At 33.1% G+C, this 27,041-nt stretch overlaps 1 protein-coding gene across 1 annotated transcript in view; it reads left to right on the top strand.

The window, feature by feature from the left end:
- The window catches only part of LOC118202407 (sphingomyelin phosphodiesterase-like), a 92,386-nt gene that overhangs the window by 34,950 nt on the left and 30,395 nt on the right, over positions 1-27,041 (top strand). The window contains exons 3-6 of the mRNA XM_035374584.2: positions 10,211-10,405; positions 13,907-14,071; positions 20,386-20,613; positions 25,487-25,656. Of these exons, the coding sequence (XP_035230475.1) occupies positions 10,211-10,405; positions 13,907-14,071; positions 20,386-20,613; positions 25,487-25,656 (758 nt within the window). The remainder of the gene's footprint in view (positions 1-10,210; positions 10,406-13,906; positions 14,072-20,385; positions 20,614-25,486; positions 25,657-27,041) is intronic.

Below are 27,041 nucleotides of genomic sequence, written 5' to 3'. Positions count from 1 at the left end.
GCGAGCTTATGCATATGAGGCCTTTTGTAATTCCTTGTGGAAATAATTAACGAACCAGAGGGAGAAAAATAATTTGCTTAATAGTTTAACGGGAAAAAGCCATCAAATAATTCTCTATTCATCTGCAATTTTATACTGCGAATAAGAATAGCGCGAGACTCCCTTAATAAATTTATCGTGAAAATAGTTTATAATTTCTTCAATGGTATTCAAATAACGAACACTAACTGACGGCACACGAAACGACACTAGCTGGATAACGACACGCGAAGTAACACTAGCTGGATAACGACACGCGAAGTAGCACTAGCTGGATAACGACACGTGAAGTAACACTAGCTGGAAAACGACACGTGAAGTAACACTAGCTGGATAACGACACGTGAAGTAACACTAGCTGGATAACGACACGTAAAGTAACACTAGCTGGATAACGACACATGAAGTAACACTAGCTGGATTTATTTTTACCATTATTACTTTTTCTAATTACAGTGTTGTCCGTACCGATTGTCCGCAACAGAGGCAAGTATTTTGAAAAGGTAAACGGACAAGAAAAGTGATTCAACGCAAAAGTGAGGTTCTATATTAAAAGCTCTTCTGGGTAAAAAAAATGCACGACAACATTTAACACTGTATCCAGAGTTTGAAGGATACCCAATTTTCAAGAATCTCGTAAATTTGTTGCTGTATTTAGTGTGGTGTAATTCGAAGAAAGAGATTTTTAATAAAAATATGTGGCTTAATTTGTAGAGATAAAATAGGCTGTCACAGTAGGAGTGATTCCAAGATGAAACACAGGTAAATAAACTGAGAGCTCAACGAGAGCATAGAAACTTTAACAAACTTTATGGTTCCTCGTTAAAATCTTAATTCTTTCAGATTTTATTTTATTCCTCTCTCTTTTTCTTATAAAGCGAATGGCAACGAGTTAAAAATTATCATTGCCACAAAACTAGCAGCCGAAGACATTCCTATCTTCGCAATAAGTATGAATGATACTTTGAATGTCATAATCGTGTTTACGTCATAATCTTAGATAATGAGCTAAAAATTATCAGCAATTAGAGATTATAACTTTCTCTGTAACCTCAGCATTGTTGTCAACAATTTTAACAGCCCGGAGATTCGTCATACGTTCTTTTCATGGAGAAGACAAATCAAGAGACAACGAAGTCGTCGAACTTTCCCTGAAGTAATTCAGAAAAGCGAATCAGAGCAACCAAGTGTGAATGAAAAGACTACCTAGTCACACTCTGATTCCAAATTTTGACTCCCATCTATTAAAAACCAGCAAGTACAATTATCAGTTGATAGTCGGAGTTGAGGCGTTTTATGAGAGAAGAATCAAAACGATTTAAGACACGACCTTCGTGCGTTGCTTTAATACATTGCGAATCATGACGCGAAACGCTAGCATAACTTTCCAAAGTGACACTTGAGGACTTAAAAAAATATCTTCATTTTTCTTTTATTCAATTTTTGTGTAACAGCATCAATAGATGCGGCAATTCATATTTTATTTAGTACTCGGACAATTCTTAAAAATGTATGTACAAGCATTTATATTACGTACTTACATGCCAGAGCATATTTTTTAACTAATGTAAAATCATTCAGTCAGATAATTTTGGTTATTTCAATGCGATTATTATTAATAAATATTGCTACGTTCTTTTGATTGGAAAGCTTGCTGTTTTTAGATCCTATGGAAGACTGTTGAATAATGCTATTAATCAAATGATTCTGAGTTTGATTTCTGTAATGGATAATCGTTCTAAACTAGATAACGTTTTATATATATATGTTAAAACTAACCGCATTTTTTTTTGTTAGAACTAACCGTTTGCACGGTTAGCCGAATAAAACAGTTTAAAAAAATGCTAAAAATATATAACGATGTTAACTGAGTCCAACCAGTTGGGAATAAAATTAAAGATAAAAAACTGAGTTTGTTGCTTTAAAATAGTTTAATAACAAGCAGATTTATTTTCAAAGGAAAAATTAAACATCTTATGCTTTACCGAAAAGCAGCACACTGACGTGTAAAAGATAAAAATATTTTTATTTTGGCAGTCCCAACGCATTTCTGTCGCGGAGTTCGTTAATTAAATTTGAAAGATTCTTTTGCTTTGCTGAAAGGAAATACATTGCTTTCAAATCGCTGAGTTACTCAATCAAAATTTCATCAAGTTCACGCATAACATAAATTAAATAAAAAATGTTCGGAATTCCGAATTAGGGCTTTACGGTGCACATATATGGGTTGAGAACTATACGTATTCAAATCTGGTGGCTGTAGGTGGTGGCCGATTTTCCACAATATGAGGAACAAACAAACAAGCAAACAAACATACATACATACACACATATACATACATACATGCGTATACACAGAGTCTTAATTGTTTAACAATAGAGATGAGATTCAATAGCTATTAATGAGAATTCTTCTAGATGTCAATTCTTAAATTCTGTATCAGTTAAATTCATTCGAATTTTACAGCCAAGATCACATCATCATATTGAAATTAATAAAATCACATTATAATTATTACAGAATCTATTAATACATTCAGTTTGAATTACATTTAACATTTTCAATAAAATATTAACAAAAATACAAGACGTTTATTGACAGAATAAATAATAAAAAAATTATGTTAACAAAACAAAAATGCACTGATTCAGAATTAATCAACATTAATGAAAATGCCATATTTTTATTGATAAAAGAATGAAATGTAATCATAATGGCAATAAATTTATTACATTTATACAGTATAAAAAATAAATAATAAAGGAAAAATGAAATAAAATAAAAAAGTATATAAATAAATTTAAAAAGTGCTTATGTTTGCTCGAGGAGCAACGGAATAGAACAAGCTACTGTTTTTAAGTTACAGGACACTGGCAACTTTGCAGAGTTTAGCTTGCTTTGAGAGCATAAAATAGTTCCAAACTCCTAACAGACGCGCAGCGAATTATTGCTGCGTGCGAAGTACCTGCAAAGACTTGAAAAGCTTTAAACAACTTTTTCATTAAAACAGAACTTTGAACACAAATACACTTCTTGTGCTAACAGAATCAACCACCATTTGTGACAATGTAACTAAAATTGTAGAGACATTAGGTTATTTCGAAGCAGGAGACAAGAAAAATGAGCAATGTTCTTGCTGGGATTCGAACCTCGGACCTCTCGAATACTCACCGAGTGTGCTGGCCATTACACCCCGAAGCCATGCTAAGAAGGCGGCAGAAATACCTTATGTACTTCCCCTTTTAAAGGGCGACTGGGAATTAGAGGACCCAATCGCCAAATCCTGGTGGTGAAGAATCATCATCCACCACCTTTTTTAGTTCGGGTGCCACTTAAAAGAGATTAGACTATTTCGAAGCAGGAGACACGAAAAATGAGCAATTCCCTCGCCGGGACTCGAACCTCGGACCTCTCCAATATGCGCCGAATCTGTTGGCCATTACACTACGAAGGTAGAAGGCGGGAGAAATACCTTATAAAATAAAAGTCAAATTCAAATTTAAAACGTAGACTAATAGTCAAAGACTACACGATTAAATTTAAATGTAAGCTAGCAACTGGCGTATCAAATGCAAATGTCGGCGGCAAACGCAAAGCCGATTAATTACAAACTTACTAGAGCTGGCAGGAACTACGTAACGTGGCTAAGAGGAGCAGAAACACGCCACGCTTTGTCTTACAATCCAAAAACCCTAACTTAAATACTCTCTAACTCAATTTACCGAAAGGGAAACGAATTGGTTTGGTTCAGTTTATTATGGCAAAGCACACTCAAACTTAGCCATCATTAGATTCGCCAGATTGCAAGAGGCAATTATATGCTTCTTTAATTAAAGAAGAAGAAGAAACAAAGAAAAATATTTTATATTAAAAATTTTAATTAAAGCAAAATTGGAAATCTGCGTTCAGAGAAAAACAAATTTAAGAATACAATTTAAATACCTACATTTATTAAGAATATACACATGAACTTAAATGCAATAAATACATAATACAAAAACTTTTGAAGCTTTGAGCTCACTAATGACAAAGCGAATAAGAGCCTTGAACGCTGGTAGTTCTATTTAGGTTCTCCCCAGGTGAACGTGCTATCTACATGATTGATTTTCGTGGTTATTCCCATGTGTAACATGAATGCCAATCAGTTTCTCTTAGAAAATACTTTACGAAGGCATCCGTTTCTTCAGGCATATAACCCTCGTAGGCTTCGCCTATTCCAAACAGCCTTGAATCTTGATATTTTAATTTATCGATATATTTAACAAAATGTATTTCAGAATATTTGCAGATGCATTTTCAGCTGAAACTATTAAATTCAGAATACATTTTTACAACGAAATTTCAAATCTAGGTAGAATTATTTCACATTTGCTTTCTTACATTATTAGCCATGCATTCTATTCTCGAATGCATTGGTTTATAACCTTGGGTGGCTATTAAACAGAAATTAGGGGATAATATAAAAACTGAAAATGTTATACCTTTCCAAATAAGTCTGAAAAGTAAACTTTGATTAACTTATGCTTATATTTATTACTTAAACTACAAAATCAGACATTAAAATTATTACATTAAAAGCATCATAAAAGTGCATCAAAGTAAAAAATCACTAAAAGCGTGTTAATGAAAGTGCAATAATAATTAAACACATTAGAAGGGAAAATTAAAGGAAAGCTATAAAAAGTATTTTATATTAATTCCATTAGGTGAAATCCCGGTCAATAATGTAGCCTAATCGGATTCTCCATCACTGCACAGAAATATCCAAATTTTGGGCGCTTTCTTCCCGCATTAGTGGATAGAAGTGAAAAAGGGTGCTTCAGACTATAATCTCAAGCATCTGGATGAAAGTGTCCTGAGTGGAATATGGAGCATCTGGTTGGGAAAACATCTGACTGATTGTAAGGTGTGGCGTGAGATTGGCAGGTTTGAAGCGCAACAGACACTGACACAGTAGTCAAGAACTTCATGTCAAGAACTTGGAAACAGTTTAAACACACTGGTAATGTTCGAGGACAGCTAGGACGAAGTCGAAAACGTACCGTGACTGAATCTCAGCACAGGTACTTGGCAGTCGTTACTCAACACATCAGCCCAGATTGCAAGGGAGATCGCTGCAGCTATAAGAATTCGACTATTCAGATATCCGTGAATGCCAAACTGGAAATGCTTCCAGAAACAGTGGCGCAGTAGCTCTTTCATAAACTTCAGCCGAATTCTGTTCATAGATGAAATTCATTTTTGTTCGAATAGCGATTCCAGGTTACAATCTGGCGATAGCAAAACACACGCAGCTTGAAAACATACGTTAAAGCATTTATAAAAAAGTGAAGAAATCATGGTATGGTTGGGTATCATTCTGAATGACCGCACTTATTCACCAATAGAACTATGAATAGAACTACATATTTTTACCAATAGAAACTATGAATGCTGAAATATGCAGAACGAGATTCTTATGGCGAGGGTTTAAATTCCTCCTAATGGACAGCAAAGTTCACGCTTTTTATGTGCAGCACCGATTATGTTGAGGGCAGTAATAATAATAATATTTGGTAAACGTCACTACACGGACCAGTCTCAACTGAGGGTTTTCCCTATATTAGGCAGGGGGTTGCCCAAAAGGATAAATGTATTCTAATCCTGCTAGCGCCCCAGGTCCCCAGTCCGAGACGGCAGACATAAAAGTTCTCTATGACCACTGCTACATCCTGGGCTCGTGGCTTTACCACTCCCGTTTCCCAGGTTTCACAGTGGCGGGGAACATGCACGCCTGGAGATTTGACTGGTCGTCAATTGCACCTACCAGTACCACCCTGGCTTTCGCCTACCCACCGAACGGGCCAATGAAGTTTTATCTCGAGGCATCTCCCACCGGGCACGTGGAATCGTCAGGCTCGTGATTTTATACTCCCGTGGTCGATATTGCCTAGGTACAGATCCTAGCCAGTAGCTCTTTAGTGACAAAGGAATCCAGAGGAGGCAGTGACCTGCATATTCTCCAGATTTAAATCCGACAGAGCATGTGTCAGACGTACTAGGACACCGCCTTGCATGACTGAAGCATCCATCTAGTCCTCTTCAGGAACGTCAAGACACTATTTGTCGTGAATGTATTTTATGACCGTGGGAATTTTTGCACAATCAAATACGCATCGTGGAAAATCTCTGCAAAGCTTGCATTTCTGTCAAGGATGACCATGAATCTAATTATTGTTTTCTACATATTTTTAAAATGTTCTAACCCCCAACTTTTCCTTAGGACACATTACAATACATTTCCTGCATTTTTATTTACATTTACGTTTTGCAGAAATATTGCATATTTATGTTCAGTTCCTCCACATTTTGAAGTTATGCCAGGCATGTCAAAATAAAAATCTTTTGCGAGTTTCATAGCTGAAAAATTAGTCAAGTTACATGAATTTTTTTTTTAGTTTCTCCTTTAATTTTTACGTGCCAGTATACAATATATGATGTCACATAAAGCTCAAAGTTCAGCAAAACTTAAGTAAATTAGCGTACTGATTCTAAGTTTCATATTGTAGAATGTAAGCGTTTTTCAAGCAAGATAATAGCTAATCCTCAGAGGCAAGCGACCTTGAGATTCAGAAGCACTAGTTTAGAAAATAGAAATTGAAAGCTAGAAGAAATAAATTACTTAACATTCAAAATTGTACGAAAAAAAAAATTAAAACGAATTTTGCAACGTAAAGCTCACTCCGTAGTCTTATAAATAAAATAGCAAACGAAAAATCTATTCTTGGCAGCACTAAACCGTGACGAAGAAACAGATATATTGTAATCCAAATCTTCTCAAATTTCACTTTCATTCTTTTGTAACAATACGTAACAGTAAAGAGTTAGGTATTTTCTCTCTTCTTTCCGCATGCCTTCGTGGTGTAATTGGATGCATACTCGACGCGTATTTGAGAGTGCAGGATTCGAGTCCCGGCGAGACCATTACACATTTTTCAGGCATTCTGCTTCAAAATAACCTAGTGACTCTACGACTTAAGAAAGTTGCATAATGCTAAGTAACTTTCATAATTACAGTTGCATAATTCTAAGTATTACTAAGAAAATGAAAAAGAATAACATCTGCTCGTACTTAGGAATATAAATAAAATAAATGAATTATTTTAATGTACTTTTTACAGTTTTTGTAGGGTGATTTAATATTACTTTTTCTATATTAAAATGAATGTTTAGTACATTTATAAATTTTTAATTTCAGAGAATTAATAATTTTTAATCTCACTGTAAACATGCAGGTAAGCTTTCTGTGAAAACTAATTTAAAGTTACTAACAAAGTAGCTTAAAGTATACTTAAAAGTCTTTTCTGTAATACGACATTAAACATTACGGGGATGAAAGTAAGAATTGCTTTGCCTTTGGCTGCCCTGACAGTGAATTTTAAATGCAACGATATTTGAAAGATTTATTGATTTTGAAAAATAATAAACTGAGCCATAACTTTAGAAGCATTTTAGCACCGTTAACAGACTTTCTGAAATACGAGGCAATAAAGACCTTGTTTAGATTCTGTAGCGGAGATTTTATGCTTATGAAAGATAAATCAGTGTTTGACGATATTCTAAGGAAACGAGTATAATTTTGAGGGGATTGTAACCCATGTTTAGAAAAAGGACTTTCACCGGAATTTTCCAAGCTTTTTTTTATTAATTTATATTTTTATTTTAAGTATGTCGATACTTAGAGGCTTAAATTCAATGTCGCAAAATAATTTTAAAAAGGAGCTTATCTTTTGAATTTCCGATACACAGTTCCGCGCGCTGGAGATAGAAAAGTTTTTTCCTCCAGTCGAGTGTTGCCATTGCTCGCTTTTAAATCGCTGAGTTTGTTACTCAAAAATTCGTTAAAGTTTTACAAAATATGAAATCGATCATAAAACACATTCCAAATTTCAAATTTGGTCTTCCACATGCCCAAATTCGGAGGAGGATTACATTATTCAAAATTCGAAGGCTCTATGTACGGTTGTTTTATCATAATGAGAGAAATAGACATGCATTTATGCAGATTTTTCATTATTTAATTTCTTCAAATACAATGCATTACTCTAACATTTGGTGGCAACAGTTTGAAAAGTGAAACGGACATTTATAGTGAATCAACGCAAGATCGCAAATCGAAAACAATAGTCCTTGAGGGACAAAGCCCCTTTGGACTAATAAGTTAATAAACTTATTGAAATACTTAAGAATCAATTAACTCTTAAAAATTAGATATCAGTGTTTACTAAATTGAGTATTTTAAAGTTTAAAATACTTTTCTTCCTTGCACGAAGTAAAAAAAATTATTGTAACTGCGAAGGGTTTCGGGTATCATATTTCAATGAAAATACCATTTTGACCGCTTTTGAATCCATTTGAACTATGTTTTTGAACGATGTTTTGGCAGGGCTTCGCTATGGATGAACATAACAATGAACTCGTTTTCAGAAAACGATTGGCTTATAACGAAACAGTTTCCTTATATATGCACCCACTGTGCTACCCAGCTCAGAGTTCTGCCTTTTTATTCCGATACTTTGGTTAACTGTGCATTTTTTGCTTTAAATGTGATTGAATTAAGTTTTTCTTATGTTCCGGTTACGTTTTTTACGCCTTTAATCTGTCCGGTTATGGGTTTTATGCCTTTAGTTAATCTGCATGCAATCGTTTCAGCAATTTAAAATTTTAAGTGGCGCTAGGCTTAACGAGTCGGGCATTTGTTTACATTTGGAACTTTTAGTAGAGCTATGAATTAAGTCAGTTGGTGCACTAACTTCAGTACCGTTTTGCCTAATGGAAACAAAAATTGACACACTACTACATCCACTACGAGGACTTTATCTCACACAATCTTACATAGTAGGATACTGCCAAATGCTTCGACTTCTTGTATGGGATTACGCTTCGGCCTCTCCCAGCCTCACCATAAAAAAGCAGTGTGAGACAAAAAAAAAAAAAAAAAAAAAAAAAGTTTAAATATTGTACGTCGTCATGCATAGCAATCAGCCTTGTAGACTAGGAGCCTGAATCTAGTGATGCGTTCTCCTTAATAATAATAAAAAATATTAACAAAGAATGACAATACATGGCTTTAAAATTAATATGTATGATAAAGTTTGGTAGCAATGTCCGTTTATTTGAAAAGTGATATGGACAAAAAAGGGAGGATTGAGACTAATACCACATCTGGTGATAAAAGTATTTCTAATTTAATGATTTTTTATTTATGAGTGTTAGATTATGCTTCTAAAATAGTAAAATTTCATGAGAATACTTATAATATATTTTGTGTTTGAAAACTTATAAATTACCTGTGCCAAAATTTTTTGACGTTCTAAATTTTAACTAAATTATAAATTATAAATGTTGCAATTCTAGTAAATTGCAAAAATTTAACTTCAGATTTCAAATTAGATATCTGGGTCTGTTTCTCCCGTACAAGAATGAAATACTTTGTTTTTTTTATACGATGAATATAAATTTTTTTAAAGATAAATGTAGGGAACGGGAGAACATATAAAAATTATGTTTAGTAAATTTTATAAAATTAATATTTTTGTAAAAATTTAAAAATGTCAAAGAATGAATGGCAGCGTCATTTTAAAAATTAATATTTTTTAAAATTTAAAAATGACAAAGAATGAATGGCAGCGTCATTTCAAACGCTTTTGTATATATGCCTAGCCTATGAACGGTTGTAGAAATAAATGCAGGAAGAACTTCTGTTATTTCAATTTTCATTAACAACAAAAGCGTTTGCAGGTGCAAACTGGAAATTTGGAAGTGAAAGAAAATGTTTTTGATGCCATATTAAAAAGGTATCGCAGAAACATGGCAATCACAAAATACATACAAAAAGTAAACATGTTTCTTAAAAAAGTTATCCAAGAGTTTTAACTTCTAGAACCATTCTGTTTCGCTGTTTTAAATAACGAGGAACGTAATCATGAGAAAGTCTCAATTTATGTTTATTCAAAATATTATATATTATGATTATTCCTAATTTTCTCTGAGCTGTAAAGATTGCGCTGTTTGTGTAATTTATTCATCTTTTACATATTATTTTATGTTGCCAATAATTTGTAATTAAATTGTGTTAATGTTATTCGAAATAAGCTTACAGGTTTGTGCACATTTTCTCTTCTCTCGTAGGTGGTGGCAGAACTGAAAGTCGGAAAGACATCGCCGACAATGTGTTTTGTATGCAAATTCGGAATTGCTCTGCTCCAACATTTTGTGGAAACAGACAAACCACAAGAAGAAATCGCACATATTGCCTACACCATATGCTCTACTCTAAAATTAGACAGCGACAGGGTTTGTGCGGGTATAATTAATCTCTTCAAGGTGAGCATAATTTTCTCTCAGAAAAAGAAGCGCATGATAAATTTTTTAGATAACTGTATCATAAATATCTTTTAGAATAATAACTTGCTTTGAAATGATTAATTTTATAATTTAAAAAGTATTCCTTAGACGCATTTTTGAAGTGGTTAATAATTTATGAGCAACATTTTGGTCATGAACGTCAATTCATAGTGCTGCCATCTAGTGTAATAAACAAGTTTTAAAATGTTTGTTTATAGAAAAAGAATTGTTAATAAGTGACTTGCATAATTTTCATTTGTGAGCTCGTAACTAAAATTGAGCTTAATAAAGAATAATTGCATATTTTAAAACTATTTTACTTAGCAATGGTGCTTTTGAAGGAAATAATAATTGCAATTAGATATATTTTTAATGCTTTAAACAGAGTAGAAGTGACGCCATCTACCAGGAACATTTGGAATTAAATGAAATAATCGATGATAAAATAGAGATTGATAGTAAATATTTTAAAATCATTTTAGGGATTTATCTAAAAGAAAATCCACTGTACGAGATAAAACTGAGAATAAATGTTTGAAGGAATTTTAAAGCATTAAAATTTTAGTTGACTTTATTTTAGTAATTTATTACATGATAAAATTAATTTCTAAATTTACCTTACGTAAAGATATGTCTTAGGTAAATGAATAGTAAAATCCATTTGAGTTCTAATCTAAAAATAAATAAATAAAAAAGAGAAGATGAATATTGGTCTTTTTTAAAATATATGATTCGAAATAAAGAAATTCGATAGAAGAATTTCGTTTACATGAATATTAATTATGAGAGGTCCAACACCGAAAAGGTTATTCAAACTGAAATTATCTTCTTTCCCAATGCAAGATTCTAACTGAGAAGTTGAATTTAATTCTAATTATAATATGAAAATTGGGTTTTGATAATGTCCAGAGTATGGCATAAATATTTAAAAGAGCAAATTAGATTTATTTTTTCATTTAGGAAATTTAAGAAAGCTATAACAATTTTTGAATATCATGCGCTTTATCCTTTAATATATTTTTTAACACAGAATAGGAAAATAGGATGATAAACTGAACTGTACAAAATAAGAGCCGTATTTGGCTATATATATATTTACGATCTGCGTTTACTTGCAGAGTATTTCAGAAAGATTTCACAGTTAAATATCGTTTACAAAATTGGTATTAAATCATATTTTCAATTCTATGCTCATTTTAGGAAGGATTTTAGTATACTACAGTTATGATCATGTGCCAGTTTTCATAAAGATATACAAGATTAAAATTTTTATACAGAACCCCTAAAAATGCCATTTTTTGGCAGTCGCCTGAGGCCTAAAGCGCCCATTCTTTCGGAATTATCAGAGAGATCATTAAGGAACCATAAATAAATACTGCTAATTATAGTTAAGCAAACCAGCAAGTACATTTCTAAAACAAGTCTTTCAGACAGATGAACCTTATTGTGTAAGTATGGATCTCAATTTCTAAATATTAAATATACTATTTAACACTACATATACTATATATATTCGTTCTTTGCTCGAAAGGAATGAAAACTTTGATGATAATTATTCTTCAAAAAGGGAAACGTTTTTGCAGTAAAAATATATCTTGTTTTCCGGAAGATGTTTTTCAACAGTTAAATTTTCGGATTACAGCTAATTTTGCTTAATTGGACACGTTAGAATAATTCATTTAGGCCCAATTAAGCAGATGCCTCAGTTAAACGAACTAATAACAAATTCTAATATAAATTATGTAATACGTGATTGAATGAAGAAATAGATAAAAAATAACAATTAGTTACTTATTATAATACTTTATTAAACCAAAATACAAAATATATTTGTTCTGTAAATTGTACAGGGCAAGTGACACATGCTTGATGAATATTACAAATTCTAAATTTGTACTATTTGCCTCATAGTTGGTATAGTGGTCAGAGAAGCTGACTGCGATGGAGAGAAGGCATGGTTGTAACTGTGCGTCCCTTCATAGGAAAGGCGATGGTGGCCCACCTATTAGGTGCCTCCATAATAAAGAGACCGCCACATCCGGCCTTGTATAGATTAATGGACTGGGTTACATTTGTAATTGTTCACAATCAGCTGTTGGAAAGAAATTGGAATATTCAATTCTGCAAATATGCATCGAGTGTAGTGTATCTTTCGCTTCTGAAATTTAGCAGTACTACGAAACTAAGCATATATATTTAATACAAATGAAAAGCTTCCTTTATTGTTTTCCTGCATAAAATAATGCTGTAATCCGATTATATGTTTTTCCCATGATTAGTGATAAGCATAGGTAGGTCGTTATCTTCATCACAGCATTTTTTCGTCAAAATTTTGACTTGAAAAATAGCTTTAAGGAGAGCAGTTTTACTTGAAAGTGTAAAATCATTCTTGGAATCTTCGCAAAGGTTTAAAACGTTTAAATAAAATAGCCTCAATAAATGAATGCCTCTCTAGACGTGGTAAGCAGTAACAGTAGCCTCTTAAGCCAGATGCATGACCATAGAAAACTGTTTCACATCACTCCAGTGTTGACAAATATTAATTTACGTAGCTTTAACATATTTTGGAAAATCTTTAAATTATATCCAAAATTGCTAAATTCCATTTTTGCTGCTTATCCTGTTAAATATTTAAATTATGCATTAGTTTGGTAGCTTTGTAGTCATAAGTATCTTTGGAGAAACAAACGTGAGAAATGAGCAAGAATATCAAACGTAATACCTACACAATAACCTTCCCAGAATTTAAAATATAATACATACGCGGAATCTATTAGGTTTATTACAGCAAGAAAGATGAAAAATGATGAGCCTTCTCGCCAGGATTAGCATTCTGAAGCTCCCGATTGCCAGTCGTATGTGCTTCCAATTACATCATGAAGCACGAGTTAAGGAAAAAAAGTACCTTGCATTCTACCCACTTGAAGCTCAACTAGGGCAAAGTAGGGCCAGATGCGGAATCCAGAGATGACGGAATACGAATCCACCAGATTTTAATTCGGGCACCATTTGCAAAACCATTAGATATTTATCGGAACAGGAAACATGAAAAATGAGTAATGCCTTCACAGAGATTCGCATCCCGGACCTCCCGACTTCTAGCCGGGCGTACTTCCAATTACACCACGAAGGCAAGCGGTAACAAGGAAGAAAATTCTTTACAGCCTATTTTGTGTTGTCTGAGATTTTTAACCCCAAAAGTGCCTGCTCCAGTCAACCAGTGGATCAATTAAGCGCAATGACTGTACATTATAAATGAGTGAAATTTAATAATTAGATTAGGAAAAAAAAAGAGGTGAAGTATTTAAAATTTGTGTTACTGATTGACAAAATGTCGAAATTCTCCAAAAAAGATCAAAATTAAAAATTTACTGTTTAAAATAATACTTTAAACTAATCTTTCTGTGACGTTAAACTTGTGAAAGCATTAATGTATTAACAAATGAGAATTAATCTTGTGTTTTTTTCTAATACTTACAGGATGAAATTATGTACGTCTTCCAAAGAACTACTCTAGGGCCTCAGGAAGTATGTGGAGTTCTTCTAGGTAATGACTGCGCCAGAATTACTTCTCCACTACATAACTGGACTGTGCCTCTCACTCCCTTTCCCAAACCTCCCCCAGAAGAAATCAAAGAGCCGAAGGTATTCATTCAGCTATATTTCAACATTAGCAAGGCAATTGTAACAAATGCTAATGAAATAAAGCAACATTTAGTTTTTAAAACAATTTGAAATAATGTTTATGTTATGAATAATAACAGTATCCATAAAAGTCCTTAAGTCCTTACCCGGCCTTTATTCTTACAACTGTTGGGTCTCAGTATATGAGTCGAACTCGGTTATAACAAACTTCAAGAGACCAGAAGTTTGGTTTGCTGTATCCGGTGGTTCGATAAGAAAAGTGGATTATCCCGCAAAATATAAAAACAATAATTTTACATGTATGGAAAAAAAAAAAAAAAAAAAAAAAAACCTAGCGAAATTTATCTTTAACGTTTACTTAAAATATCAGTGAAACTCATAAGGCGATAACCTGTGAACAGCTTCCGTCTGACATAGGAGCCCCAGTCATTATCTATAGCAAACCTCTTACAAGGGAAATAATACAACTCACCTTGCTACCCTACGGGGGGCTCAATACCACGCAGCAGACGACTTTTTGAAATATGAAATCTCTCATAAAACCCCTGAGGCCGAACCAAGACACAGACAACCTAACAAAGCACGGGTAACGGACACCACCATGAATGATGTCACTTCAGCGTGATCATAAGGTTTCTTTGTAGCCAGGCGGGTCGAAGTGGTCACTTAGTTTGAAGTAAACCGATCTCTTACCACCAAGGGGACAGGCAAACTGCAAACGCCGTGTTAACCTGGGAGCCTGACTTTTCGTCTAAATGCTTCCCACTAATACTACGTGGATTGCCTGTCGCCTAGGATATTACCCAGAATACTCGAAGATCACCTGAGCTATTAACACCGTGGTTTCTAGGACTTATGTCGATCCCTCACTGTCCGAACGTACAGACGATCTTCTCTTGGATTCTTGTCCCGGCTCGAATCCCGGTTGGCTTGTGTTTTTATCTCGTGGTGCTGAAACTGCCAAGTTACAGATCCGAGCCAGTACGATATAGAACTTCGGGGGATTTGCTTAATATAATGTATGGTTTCAAAGGAACGATTCAATAACTTTTGTAAAGAATATCCTATTTTTTTCAAAAGACCTAAAGAATGAAAACCCCATTCGAAAGATAGAATGTAGATAGCATTTATACTGAAATAATAGGGAAAAAAACATGGATAAACTCCTAAATTTTAAGATCCACTGTTTCCTCTTTCCACGAACAGCTAAAATTTCAAAATGTTCATCATAGTATGAGCCTTGAATAGTATCAGTCCCTATCTGGCTACTCACTCAAAGGATTTGAATGGAATCAAAGAACCAAATCATGTCCTCTTTCTCGTAAAAAAAGATTGGATGTCACACCTACTTCGTATAGCCTTTGTTCAGAATACAGAAACATAAAAGGAAAGTAATGTAAAGGCGTTGTCCTTTAAGGATATAATTTGGGATGTAGATCCTGACATCCTAAACGTGGAATATTGTACGAGTTATTAATTATTTCATTACAATTTGCAGAAATTCTGGGAAAATATAAAAAAATTCCATTAAAGATATCCATATAATTCGTTATATACGATTTCATATACTGTATAGCGAATACTGGAAGTTCGCTGTAGCAGTATAAAATGGCATTTAGTTTATAGAAAACTGGGCTGACCAAATGATTTCTTTCGTTACATCTGGGGATTTGTTATAAGCTGCTTTCTTTATGGCGGGGTTTGAGTGTATTTCGAATTATAAAAATGTTCTAAATGGCGCAAGTATTTATTTAAAAATTTATTTCCCTTAAAACTAACTCCAGTAAATTTATTATGTATGTTTACAAAAAGCTAAGGCTTTCTGAAACAATCTCATATGTTTGAAGAAAAATAAATCATTTTCTGATGTAAAAGATAACGCAATACTTTTTTTAATTTGTTAAGTTTAAATCCGAAATAGGAAATCGCCAAAGTTAGTCTACGCATCACAGACATTAGTTTTCTAATGAAGTTTAATTTATTAGTTGATGCTAAAAATATAATTGTTACCGAGATCAGGATTTCTTAACAGGGAAAACTTGCTCATATTCTGCCGGGTAGCAATATCTTAAGCTTTCTTCTACGTTTTCCTAAGTCTGCTAAAATTTTGACTGCATATTCAGAGCTTACTAAGCCTTCAATATACACTCAATGAGTTACCGAATCACATTTCCTTTCACCACATTGAAATCAAGGACATTGAATCAATCCACATTGTAATTTCAAGGATGCATACGTCTGCACGCGAATACGAGCGAGACTACACTACAAACTGAGATACAAGTACAGTTACATGCATACTGTTCCTTTACTAATTACTGTTTAAATATTAAAATTACTGTTTTACATATATTAAAATTACTGTTTTACGTATATTAAAATTACTGTTTTACGTATATCAAATAATTAAATTAACTAAGCAGTTAGAAAATAAATAAGAGTTCATTAGTTACGGTTAAACCTCCACATCTGCATTGAGTTTTAGTCTTTTTGAGTTGGTTTTAAATTTGTGTCTGACGTATTCTGATGTTTTATACGCTGGGTATTCTGGCAAGTTACATGCAAGAACTATATTATATTCTGCCTCTATGAGCTTGTAGAGTCATGCGGTTACTTGGAAGCAGGAGACGTAAAAAATGTGCAGTGCCCTCGGCAGGACTCGAACCCTGGACCTCTCGAATACGCTTCACGTATGCTTTCAGTTGTACCACGAAGAAAGGAAGGAGGAAATAGTCCACTTTTTAAAAGACAATTGGGGATGAGAAAAATCTTTCGCCAAATCCTGGTGGTGACGAATTATCGTCCACCACCTTTTAGTTCTGGCGCTAATAGTAGAGTTATTAGTTTTTTTATGTTGGAGACGTGAAAAATAGGCAATGCGTTCGTTGGGATTCGAACTCCGAACCTCCTGAATATACGTCAAGCATGCTTCTTCCAGTTACACCACGAAGGCATGCGGAAAGGAGGGAGAAAATAACCTATTAGCCTTTTTAATACATTTTCGTATGAAATCCCTTTTTTTATAATGGAAATAAAGTGCAACTTTACAATACCTTTTTTTATTTCAAAGAAAAAGAACTTGAATTTACTTTCGGTTTCTATTGTTCATATCTTTTTGCTTTCAATAAATTTCAGAAATAACAGCTTAAAAACAACTTTCATTGTACTTTAAAGATTTCAGTTAAAATTATTGCACTAGTTTTGATAAAAAATATGAAAATGAAGTGAGTTACTGAGTGTGCTAAAGTGTACTTTAAGGAACAATAATTTAAATTATAAATGAAACCAATATTCCATACAACTGTAACCATTGTAATAATTTATTCCGCAAATAGGCTTCAGTGGATTAATTTCAGAATATAAATGATTTCTTAAAAATTCTTAACGAGCAAAATCGCATATTTATGCCATAAATTATGTATTTACGAAAACCTGTTTACATTAGTTTATCCTAAAATTTCTACAGTTTTTCAAATCGAAGCGTGTTTTCTTCTAATTTATACTGCCCTTCAAAAGTTAAGAACAGCATGGTTTACAAAACTCACCATTACAAAAATATTAGTAACATTTAAATTCACAGTTTATATGCATGATAGTAACGAATTCAATTGTTATTAGTAATTTCGTTGACAATATCCAGGAGAGTCTATCAATGTCCAGGAGAAGTCGTTTGCCCGACTCGTTGAGGTGGCTGGCGATCGGGTGGATAGAAATGGGTATGTCATAAGCTGATGCTGCTAGACGTCTCAATGTCTCTCGTAGTGTGGTTAGTTACTCGTCCTAGGGAATCAGTTTGAATCCGAGGTTATTCTATGTCTAGAAGACATGTTCCAGGCAGATCTAGATTTACAACACCCTGCAGAAGCCCGTTAATTAGCTCTTTAAAGGCCCGAAAGAGGAGTAACATTACTGTGCCTCAGCTCATAGCAGATCATTTAGTAGCAACAGGAACAAGAATCTCAGCTACTACAGTGCACAAACGCCTGCACAAAAAGATCAGATCTGCACAGATCTATATGCAAGGCGACCAGTTGTTTGTGTGCCCTTGACCCGAGGATTCAGCGTTGCCCGTTGGGCAAGTGATTACGTCTCCTGGAACATTCAACAATGGTCGTCTGTTCTCTTCCCAGACGAGTCCAGGTTCACACTGGAGAGTGATTCAGCTGATCTGGAGGGAATAACGCACCAGATACAATCAATTCCACATTGTGGAAAGATGCAGTTACAGAAGTGGTGGAATAATGGTTTGGGCTGGTATCTCTCTCGGTGGTCACACTGACCTGCATTTGTGCCACGGGGGAACTTTGACCGGTGAGAAATATTGAGATGAGATCCTTGATCAGTATGTTGTCCCATATGCCGCTGTTATTGGTCCTGGATTCTTTCTGATGGACGACAATGCGCGATTGCACCGAGCTCGGGTTGCTGAAGAATATATTGAGGGTCACTGTATGGAGTGTATGGAATGGGAAGCTCGATTCCTAGACCTGAATCAGATAGAGAATCTTTGGGACTACTTTGGAAGACAGGTTGCTGCTTTAAGTTCTCCTCCAAGGTCTTTCGATGAGCTTGAACAAGGACTACTCCGTGTCTGGTCGTTGCTTTCCATTTCATTGACCGACAACTTAACTGACAGCATGGGACGTCGCTGCCACCAATGTATTGCAGCTAAGATGTGAACACATTCCTTATTAGAACCCATTTTTGTAATGTTGCAACCCCTTTTTCCTCAAAAAACTGTGATATACTGTTTCTCCAAAACTGGCTTTCGATGCCAAGAGTGCAATGTTTTGTTGCAATTGATGTTTGTGCTGAACTTTAGAAACATTCTATGTCGCATTCATTAAAGAACTGTTTAGTGAACAAGTTCTCTAAATTTCTGGTTTCTATGTTGCTTCATTCTCAAATTAGACCCAAAAAGTGTGCTATTCCTGTACTTTTGAAGGGCAGTGTATTTTGTTATCGATGATAAGGGATGACGTAACCGAAGCAGATGCTTAACTACGGTCTTTCTTTTCACATTGCATAATTTTAGCTTGTGTTGTAGCATAATTTTTGCTTCAGCACAGAACAAAGAATAAAGAACAAGAAAGATAATTTTTGTCACATTATATTTATTTACTTTAAAAGTGAAAACAAAAATACTACTTAAAATGCTTGTAAAACTGCGTGCATATGAACAAAGGATTGTTTTTGATAATTTATTTCGAAGGTGGTTTGAGAAATCTGAGAGCGGAAATTCCAGTCCGGAAGATGAAGCATACTCCGGATGACCATCATCTGTAAATAATGACATAATAAAAGAAACTGTAGCTGAAAATCTACGTGTTTCAGTTTAGGAACTATGAGACTAAATATTCCAAAAGAAATAGTATATGATACTTTGAAAAAGACTGTGTTATATAAGCCGCTATGATATGTGGTGTTCTGTTACTTTAGCACACCAGAATATGCTTACTCAAATTTTAGCAAATGATTCTTTGCTGAAAAGAAATAAAGAAACTCCTTTCTTTGAAACTGCCTGTTACTGGAGATGAAAATGTTACAAAAAAAGATCAAAGATCATGAGGTAAGCTGAAAGAATTTCCTTTCTTAAATCAAGAGGAGGGCGGGCTGCATCTGAAAGAAAAATGATTTGTGTATATTAAGACTCTGTACAGTATCATTACAAGAATTGTATATTATCAGACAATAATTTCGGAAAAACATTAAAGACTAATCTACAAGGTGTTGTCTGTTATCAGAATAAATGATTGGCTTAGCATTTCGACGAATGCTTTATGTTCGTTGATGAATGTTCGATAACAGACTTATTGACTATGGCTAGAATCAGTCCCCTGTTATATGCATCAGAACTTGCCCTCTCGAATTTTTCTCTTCTCAGGTCACTTCAAAATTCTATGAATGCACTGAAGTTCGTTTCTTTGGAGACTGTCAGAGAGCATGTCAGGTAACTTGTTTAAGAATAAACTCAATGATTTTTTTAAAAAGGAATTTTCCAGTTTTCGTAAAGAAGATAAAAAGCCGTAGAACAAAATGGTGCTTGTGTGATTCAATGAATTTTTTTAATGTTTTTTTATGCAATTATGAATTATATAACTTGCAATTCTTCATTTGTATTTATCATCAAAATATCGCATAGGGTTTTGGATGACCTGATAATAATTATAAATTTTTAATACTTAATATTAAAAGTTTGAAGTTATCAAATTTCTATGTTTTCTTAATACTATGCACATTTTATGGCATCTCTTAAATCTTAAATTTATTCTTCCAATATAAGATGGAATGCTAAATTTTGTGACTTTTACCAGGCTGGAGCACCCGTCTATCGAGTTCTCCATTTATCCGACACTCATTTAGATCCCTATTACCTGGAAGGATCTAATGCTGACTGCAAAGAACTGATGTGTTGTCGCATAGCCGATGGTCCAGCACCAACTCCAGCGCAAGCAGCTGGAAAATGGGGAGACTACAGAAACTGCGACACACCTTTGCGCACACTGGAGCATATGTTACGGCACATTACTTCTCGCCATAAAGTAAGTTTTTGAATAAATGCGTTTAACTTAACTCTGTGCAGTTATTTAGTTTCTAGGAATAATAATTACACAGAACGTTTGCATTTTAAGCATAGAAGCATCCTCTAACGAAGAATTCTGCTTTCATTGACTTGCTACTTCTGATGTTTTTATTTGATTACCAGCAGACTCGGCTCCAAATTTTTGGAGTTGATGGCTTTTTTTTTCAGGATTTAAAAGAGAAGGGCTAGCTCATAGAGCTTTTCCCCCTGAAACAGGCAGTGGGGAGTGATGACGTAGCCATGATGACACTGAGCGCGGAGATGCAACTGGCAACATAGAAATTAGCGTTTTAAATCTGAAGAACCAGCGTTTAAAATGAGCTGTTTGTGAAAGATAGCTATAATTTAGAAGAGACAATGCTACTGCAGTATGCACTTTACACTGAAAATTAAAAAATTTAATAGTACTTACTCAATTTTAAAATAACAGATAAAATGCGCTACTCTTAGCATAAAGTTCCTTTTTTTAATTTGCAGGGATTTTTTTCTTTAAATGCCTGTTTATTTCTAATCATTTCTTTATCTGAATGCTAACTAAGAGAACTGTACTACTGTTTCTAAGATAACTATAATAACAGCTATTTAAAATTAATCAAAAAACAACCTGAAATTGGCATAGTTTCCAAAATTTCTGCTAATCTAAGTTTGAGTTTCAGCCTAATTGTAAATTTTACATTGGCATATTTTTCTCCCCATTCAATATAATAAAATATATTTTTTTAATAATTTTGTAACTTAGGCTTACATCAATATTACATTTAAATAAATGCATGTAAGATTGTTATCTTAATTTAGACAAAACAACTTTACTCACAGTACCTAAAAATATTATTTAATTTTTCAAAAATGGGGTTAAGGAGACAGGTTTTCTTATGCCAATTACTTTAATGTTATACTATTATATTTTATCTAGAACGCTAACCTAGCACAAAATTGAATCAATAATAACACAGGATACAATAAAAATATCTTTAACAATAACTTAACAAAATTAGTTCTTATTTGAAATATGCTTTACGCTATTAACTTCTAAAATGCCATCTAGAAATATTTCAAATCAAAACATATTATATATGCTTACTTGTACAGTCACAAAGTTGTTGAAATATTAGTTATTGGCTACCACATTTGAAGCAATCCACTTTTTTGCCTTTTGGGTTGCTTTGCTTTGGGAAAAAAACATAGTATATGCATTTCTATTCAAGAGACGTATTCTACAGAGCTCTTATGACAATGCAACGTGAAATATCTTCACTAGTCCACCTGATTTTTTTCTTTCTTTTCTAGCAACGCGGTAATCTGCGTTGTAAAAATATGCTTTAGATGTTTTTACAAACTCTGTGCTGTTTTTTTCTAAATTTCGCTGTTTGGGATTTTAATTTCTGAATTTCCGATACAAATTTCTTTCTAGATATCCTTCACCTTCTTTGTCGCTGAGCAAACATTCTAAAATTTTTCTTTTCTCTATTTTTCAATATTTTATTACAATTTTCTAAGGATATTATTTTGTCATTCAAATTATCAATACATTCTTGTTTATCTTTACACTTGGGGCAATCAGGGATATTGTCACTTGTGAGTTTTATTTCAAAATCATTCACATTTGATTTATTATTGTCAGCTTCAATTTTGTTCTCGGCCTCAAAATAAATTTTCTTTGGGCTTAATTCCTGTAGTCTTTCAAAGGCACTCTCCATTAGTTTTCTTTCAAAAGTCTTCGATTTCTTGGTGTTATTTCGTTTACTGCACACGATAAATTTACTTTCGGCACAGATTGCATTTCAACAGTTTCTTTTGCGGCAATCCAAGTAAGCGATTTCTCATGTCATCTTCATAATCTCCGCACAGAAAATGTTCGCCGCAAATTCTTGTGTTTTCACATTAATAGAATCCTGTCTTCGACATTTATGTATCCATTCTTTCGACAAAAGCAAATTGTCCTTTGGGAAAGCATGAAATACAATCTCTTTTTCTTTCGTATTTCTATAAGTGTTACGGCACGTTTCTACAACGCAAGAAGCCATATTACGTAAAGGATACTTTAAATATAGAATTTAAAAGGACAGCTGACTAAAACTATATATATATACACAAATTATATTAAATATTTGCGTTATTAGAAAACAAATATGTATGATTAAAATTAATTTGGGATATGCGACCTCCAGAAAATCGTCTCGCAACTGAATGAAACTACAGTTTTAAACGCACGAAATCAGAGCAGTTGCAGCACAGACACGTCAGATTACTTCCAGTTAACCCCCTTTAGGAGGCTCGCGTCGGCGAGGAGTCGAACAAAGGAATGACCTAGCCCTTCTATTTATCCCTGTTTTTTTTAGCCCAAATTTCGTTTTGGCATTTTGCGTTGATTCACTATAAATGTCGGTTCACTTTTCAAATTGTTGCCACCAAATATGTTATATTAGTGTTACATCTATGTTATATTACCTGTATCATATCTATGTTATATTACCTGTGTTAAATATCTGTGTTATATATAAGGAAATTAAATTATGAAAAATCTGCATGATTGTATGTATGTTTTTCGCATTATGACGGTAGCTAGAGCCATCAAATTTTGAATAAAGTAATCCTCCAGGGAATATGGGCATCTGGAAGCCCTAATTTGGAATTTGTTTTATTACCGATTTCATATTTTGTAACACTTCAACGAATTTCTCATTAACAAACTGAACGATTTAAAAGCGAGTAATGGCAACACTGTACGGGGGAAGAACATTTTTATCTCCCGCCCACCCGAGACTGTGTATCAGAAAATCTAAAGATATGCTCATTTAAAAATTATTTTGCGATATTGCCTTTGAATTGAATTTTATGTTTTAAGTGCGAAGAACATGATGTTTGAAAAATAAAGGTAAGACACAAACATTTATATATATATATATATATAAATAAAAAAAAAAAAAAAAAAAAAAAAAAAAAAAAAAAAAAAAAAAAAACGCCCGTTTGGGCGTAAGGAAAAATCTAAAAGCTTTCAGATTAAAAAAAAAAAATCTTTTTGATGGAGGACGTGGGTATTATTTCTCTCGGATGCATCTCCTTACCGCGCTCTGCAGCCCGGGGGCCACAAGGAATTTATTTAAAATAATAAAAATAGGAAAATACATTAAGTTGCATAAATAACTTTGATATACCGTATACATATCCTATCGTTAAGCAGAAGTTACATACAATGATTTTTACAAATTACAGTCTCGCATACAATTTGCGAATTATACAATTTTAATGAATGAATATGAATTATGTAAACTTTACTCACTTATAAAAATAGAATTCAAATGACAACAAAAATAAAGACATACCAAAAACAATAAAATTATGCAATAAAAATAAGTATACCGTGAGCCATATAAACAGGAAATGCGCAACATGGAAATGTTACAAATAACAGTCTCCGATAAAACTATAATTCACAGAAGTCAAACTGGTGCTTTTGTGTTTTTTTTTTTTTTTTTCCAATGCTTGTCCAATCCGTCTATAGACGTTGGCCATTACGAAAGCCGAAAACGGTGGTCATTTTATTATGGAGGCACCTAATAGATGGATCACCGATGTTTCCTATGAGGAGACGGGCAAATTACATCCATGCCTTATCCGGGAATCGAACCTGGACTATTCGGTACGGCAGTCACAATCACTAATCACTACCGCGGTTGAGTGGCATTATAGTCGCAGTAAATCATCTTATATTTTTAAAATCTTTAGCTCCATCTTCTCATATTCGACAAAGTATACCACGGGGCTTTACGAGTAAGTTGTAGCACTAGAAAAAAAAGTAAATAAAAAAAATGAAATGTTTCAGATTTTAAATTACGTCCAAAGGGGCATTTTTTAACATTTTGTGTTTTACCTTTGTTTATTAAATATTATGTTATTTTTATTAAATATAATAATTTTTATTAAAAGGATGTTATCACTTAAACCATAAAATGTACTTCAAGAGCAGTATCGCAAAAGAATTTAAAGATGTTTCTTTAGAATTTCCGACACACAGTCTCGTGGCGCTGGAGATAATTTTTTTTCCCCGTACAGTATTGCCATTGTTCGCTTTGAAATCCTTGAGTTTGTTAATCAAAAATTCGTTAAAGTTTTACAAAATATGAGATCTATTATAAAACAAATTCCAAATTTCAAATTTGGGCTTCCAGGTGCCCATATTCGCAAGATGATTACGTTTTTCAAAATTGGACGACTCTAGTTCGCGTTGTTTTACCACAATGCGAGAAACATAGATACATTTATGCAGATTTTTCGTTATTTAACTTCTTTAAATATAATACTGGGCGATAATATTGGGTGGCAACAAACTGAAAAGTAAAACAACGCTTTTAGTGAATCAACGCAAAATGCGAAAACGAGATTATTAGTCCTTCTGGGCAAATTGCCCGTTGGTGCTAATAAAAATGAAACTTTTAATAATTTTTTTTTCACACTGAAGAAATAATTGTGGTTAATAATGCTAATTAATAATTCTAAAAATTTGCATTTTGATCTTTATTTTATTTTTTTTTTTTTACTTCACAAGACAAGAATCTATCAGTTTCTGTGCTTTCAAAAAGAGAAATATATTATTTCACAAAACATATGCTATACTTATTTCACATATAACATAAGAATATTTTATTAATAATAATATTAAAAACATGAATTTAGTCTAATTACATGTACTTTGAAAATCAATGGTCTTTGTTCCACCTAAGATTTCATATCGAAATTCATACAAAACGAATTACGATAATCAGATTATTCATGCTTCGATGTCAAGTATGGAAGATAGTAATCTGAAGTAATCCTCTTTCTCCTCTGGCCAGATTGATTACGTACTATGGACAGGTGATATTCCACCACACGATGTCTGGAACACAACCCGACCGGAGCAAGTTCGATTACTGCATTACGTATCACGAATCCTTCAGCGCCATCTGCCGGGAATACCTGTTTACCCAGCTCTTGGAAATCATGAAAGCGCGCGAATTAATAGGTAAGATGAAATATAATTAATAATATAGTAGTGATTAATTTGTGTTTTAAATTATATTATAATGTCAGCAAATGTTTTATTGATTTCTTTGCTTACATACATTGTAAGAAATATTAAGTTCAGCAAAGCTGTCTTAAAGCAAATAATAGTGGAAGACTTCATTTAAATCTGACTTAACGGAATTTTATCGTGACAGTAATTATACCTTCATGCGTAAATACTTCATCATATATTTGACACTCTTAATTATTATATATGAAGTTTTCCTTGAAATTTAAATTACTTTATGACAAATCAGCTTTGGATTGAGTTTGCATTCGGTACGGGCAATCTATTATTACTGCTTAATTACAGTTAAGGTATAGTTTACAAAGTTTTGCATTTGTGTTCAATTTTAGATCTTCGAAAACACTTTCTGAATGAATTAGCCTTTCTGTTGGCATTATATTAGTTATATGGCAGTGACAGTAATAGTTTTGAAATCAAAAAATTTAATAAAATTTAGTACACAAGTAAATTAAATGCTTTTATGTATACACCGTGCCCAAAAATGTCTTTATTTTTACAAACATTGGTCGTAGACACATACTTATACTTACAAAAATATGTTAAGTGACACAAAGATAATATTTTTGTGTTTTTAAATTTAATTAATTAAATTTTGTATGAAACACGGCATCTAACGTTTTACACGTTCCTCTGTTTTTTATCTTTCTATATAGAAAAATGTTATACTCATTATAAAAAATAAAATACAAAAAGTTTGATTCCAAAAGACCAAATTTGACCGAGATAATTAATTTTAAAATTAGCCATTTCTGATGTCATTTCTCAATATGCATTGATGAGCAGTTAATAAATATATTAGAATTATTCGAGTTTGGTTTTTTTGCTCTTAAATGCCCTTAAATGACATTCTTTTGTGATTTATCAACGTCTTTAATTAATAATTTTGCTACACTTGAGATACCGAATGGATATTCACATAAGTAATTTGTAAGTTTCAAAAATCTAAAAAATACGTTATTAATAGTCTTGTGAAGTTTTATTATACTCCTGTCTAATATTGGTACAAAAATTCATATCTTTTGAGCTGTCTATACACGCACCATTGCTGAAGTATGCGATATTTTACAGAAAAGTTCGATTTCTCTAATATTCTGTGAATAAATTCTACATCTTAGAAAAGAATGTTAATCAATATTTTTTACAATAATCTGCATAGATCTGCGCTTTACGTAATCTCGTAACGTCAAAAATATTTTCGTAAACGAGATTTTATTTATAATTACATACAAATGCAAACATTTTTCTCTTCAGTTTCTGCACGGCCTCTGAATATGATTCTCGATTTTAATTTCGAGTATTTGAGTCACATTTTATCG

Source organism: Stegodyphus dumicola, chromosome 3, assembly GCF_044657685.1.
Source record: "Stegodyphus dumicola isolate Sdum_Otavi_A_Nest chromosome 3, ASM4465768v1".
In the NCBI taxonomy this organism is placed as follows: domain Eukaryota; kingdom Metazoa; phylum Arthropoda; class Arachnida; order Araneae; family Eresidae; genus Stegodyphus; species Stegodyphus dumicola.
The sequence above is the reverse complement of the archived record's forward strand: the minus strand, read 5'-3'. Positions and strand labels throughout refer to the sequence as shown.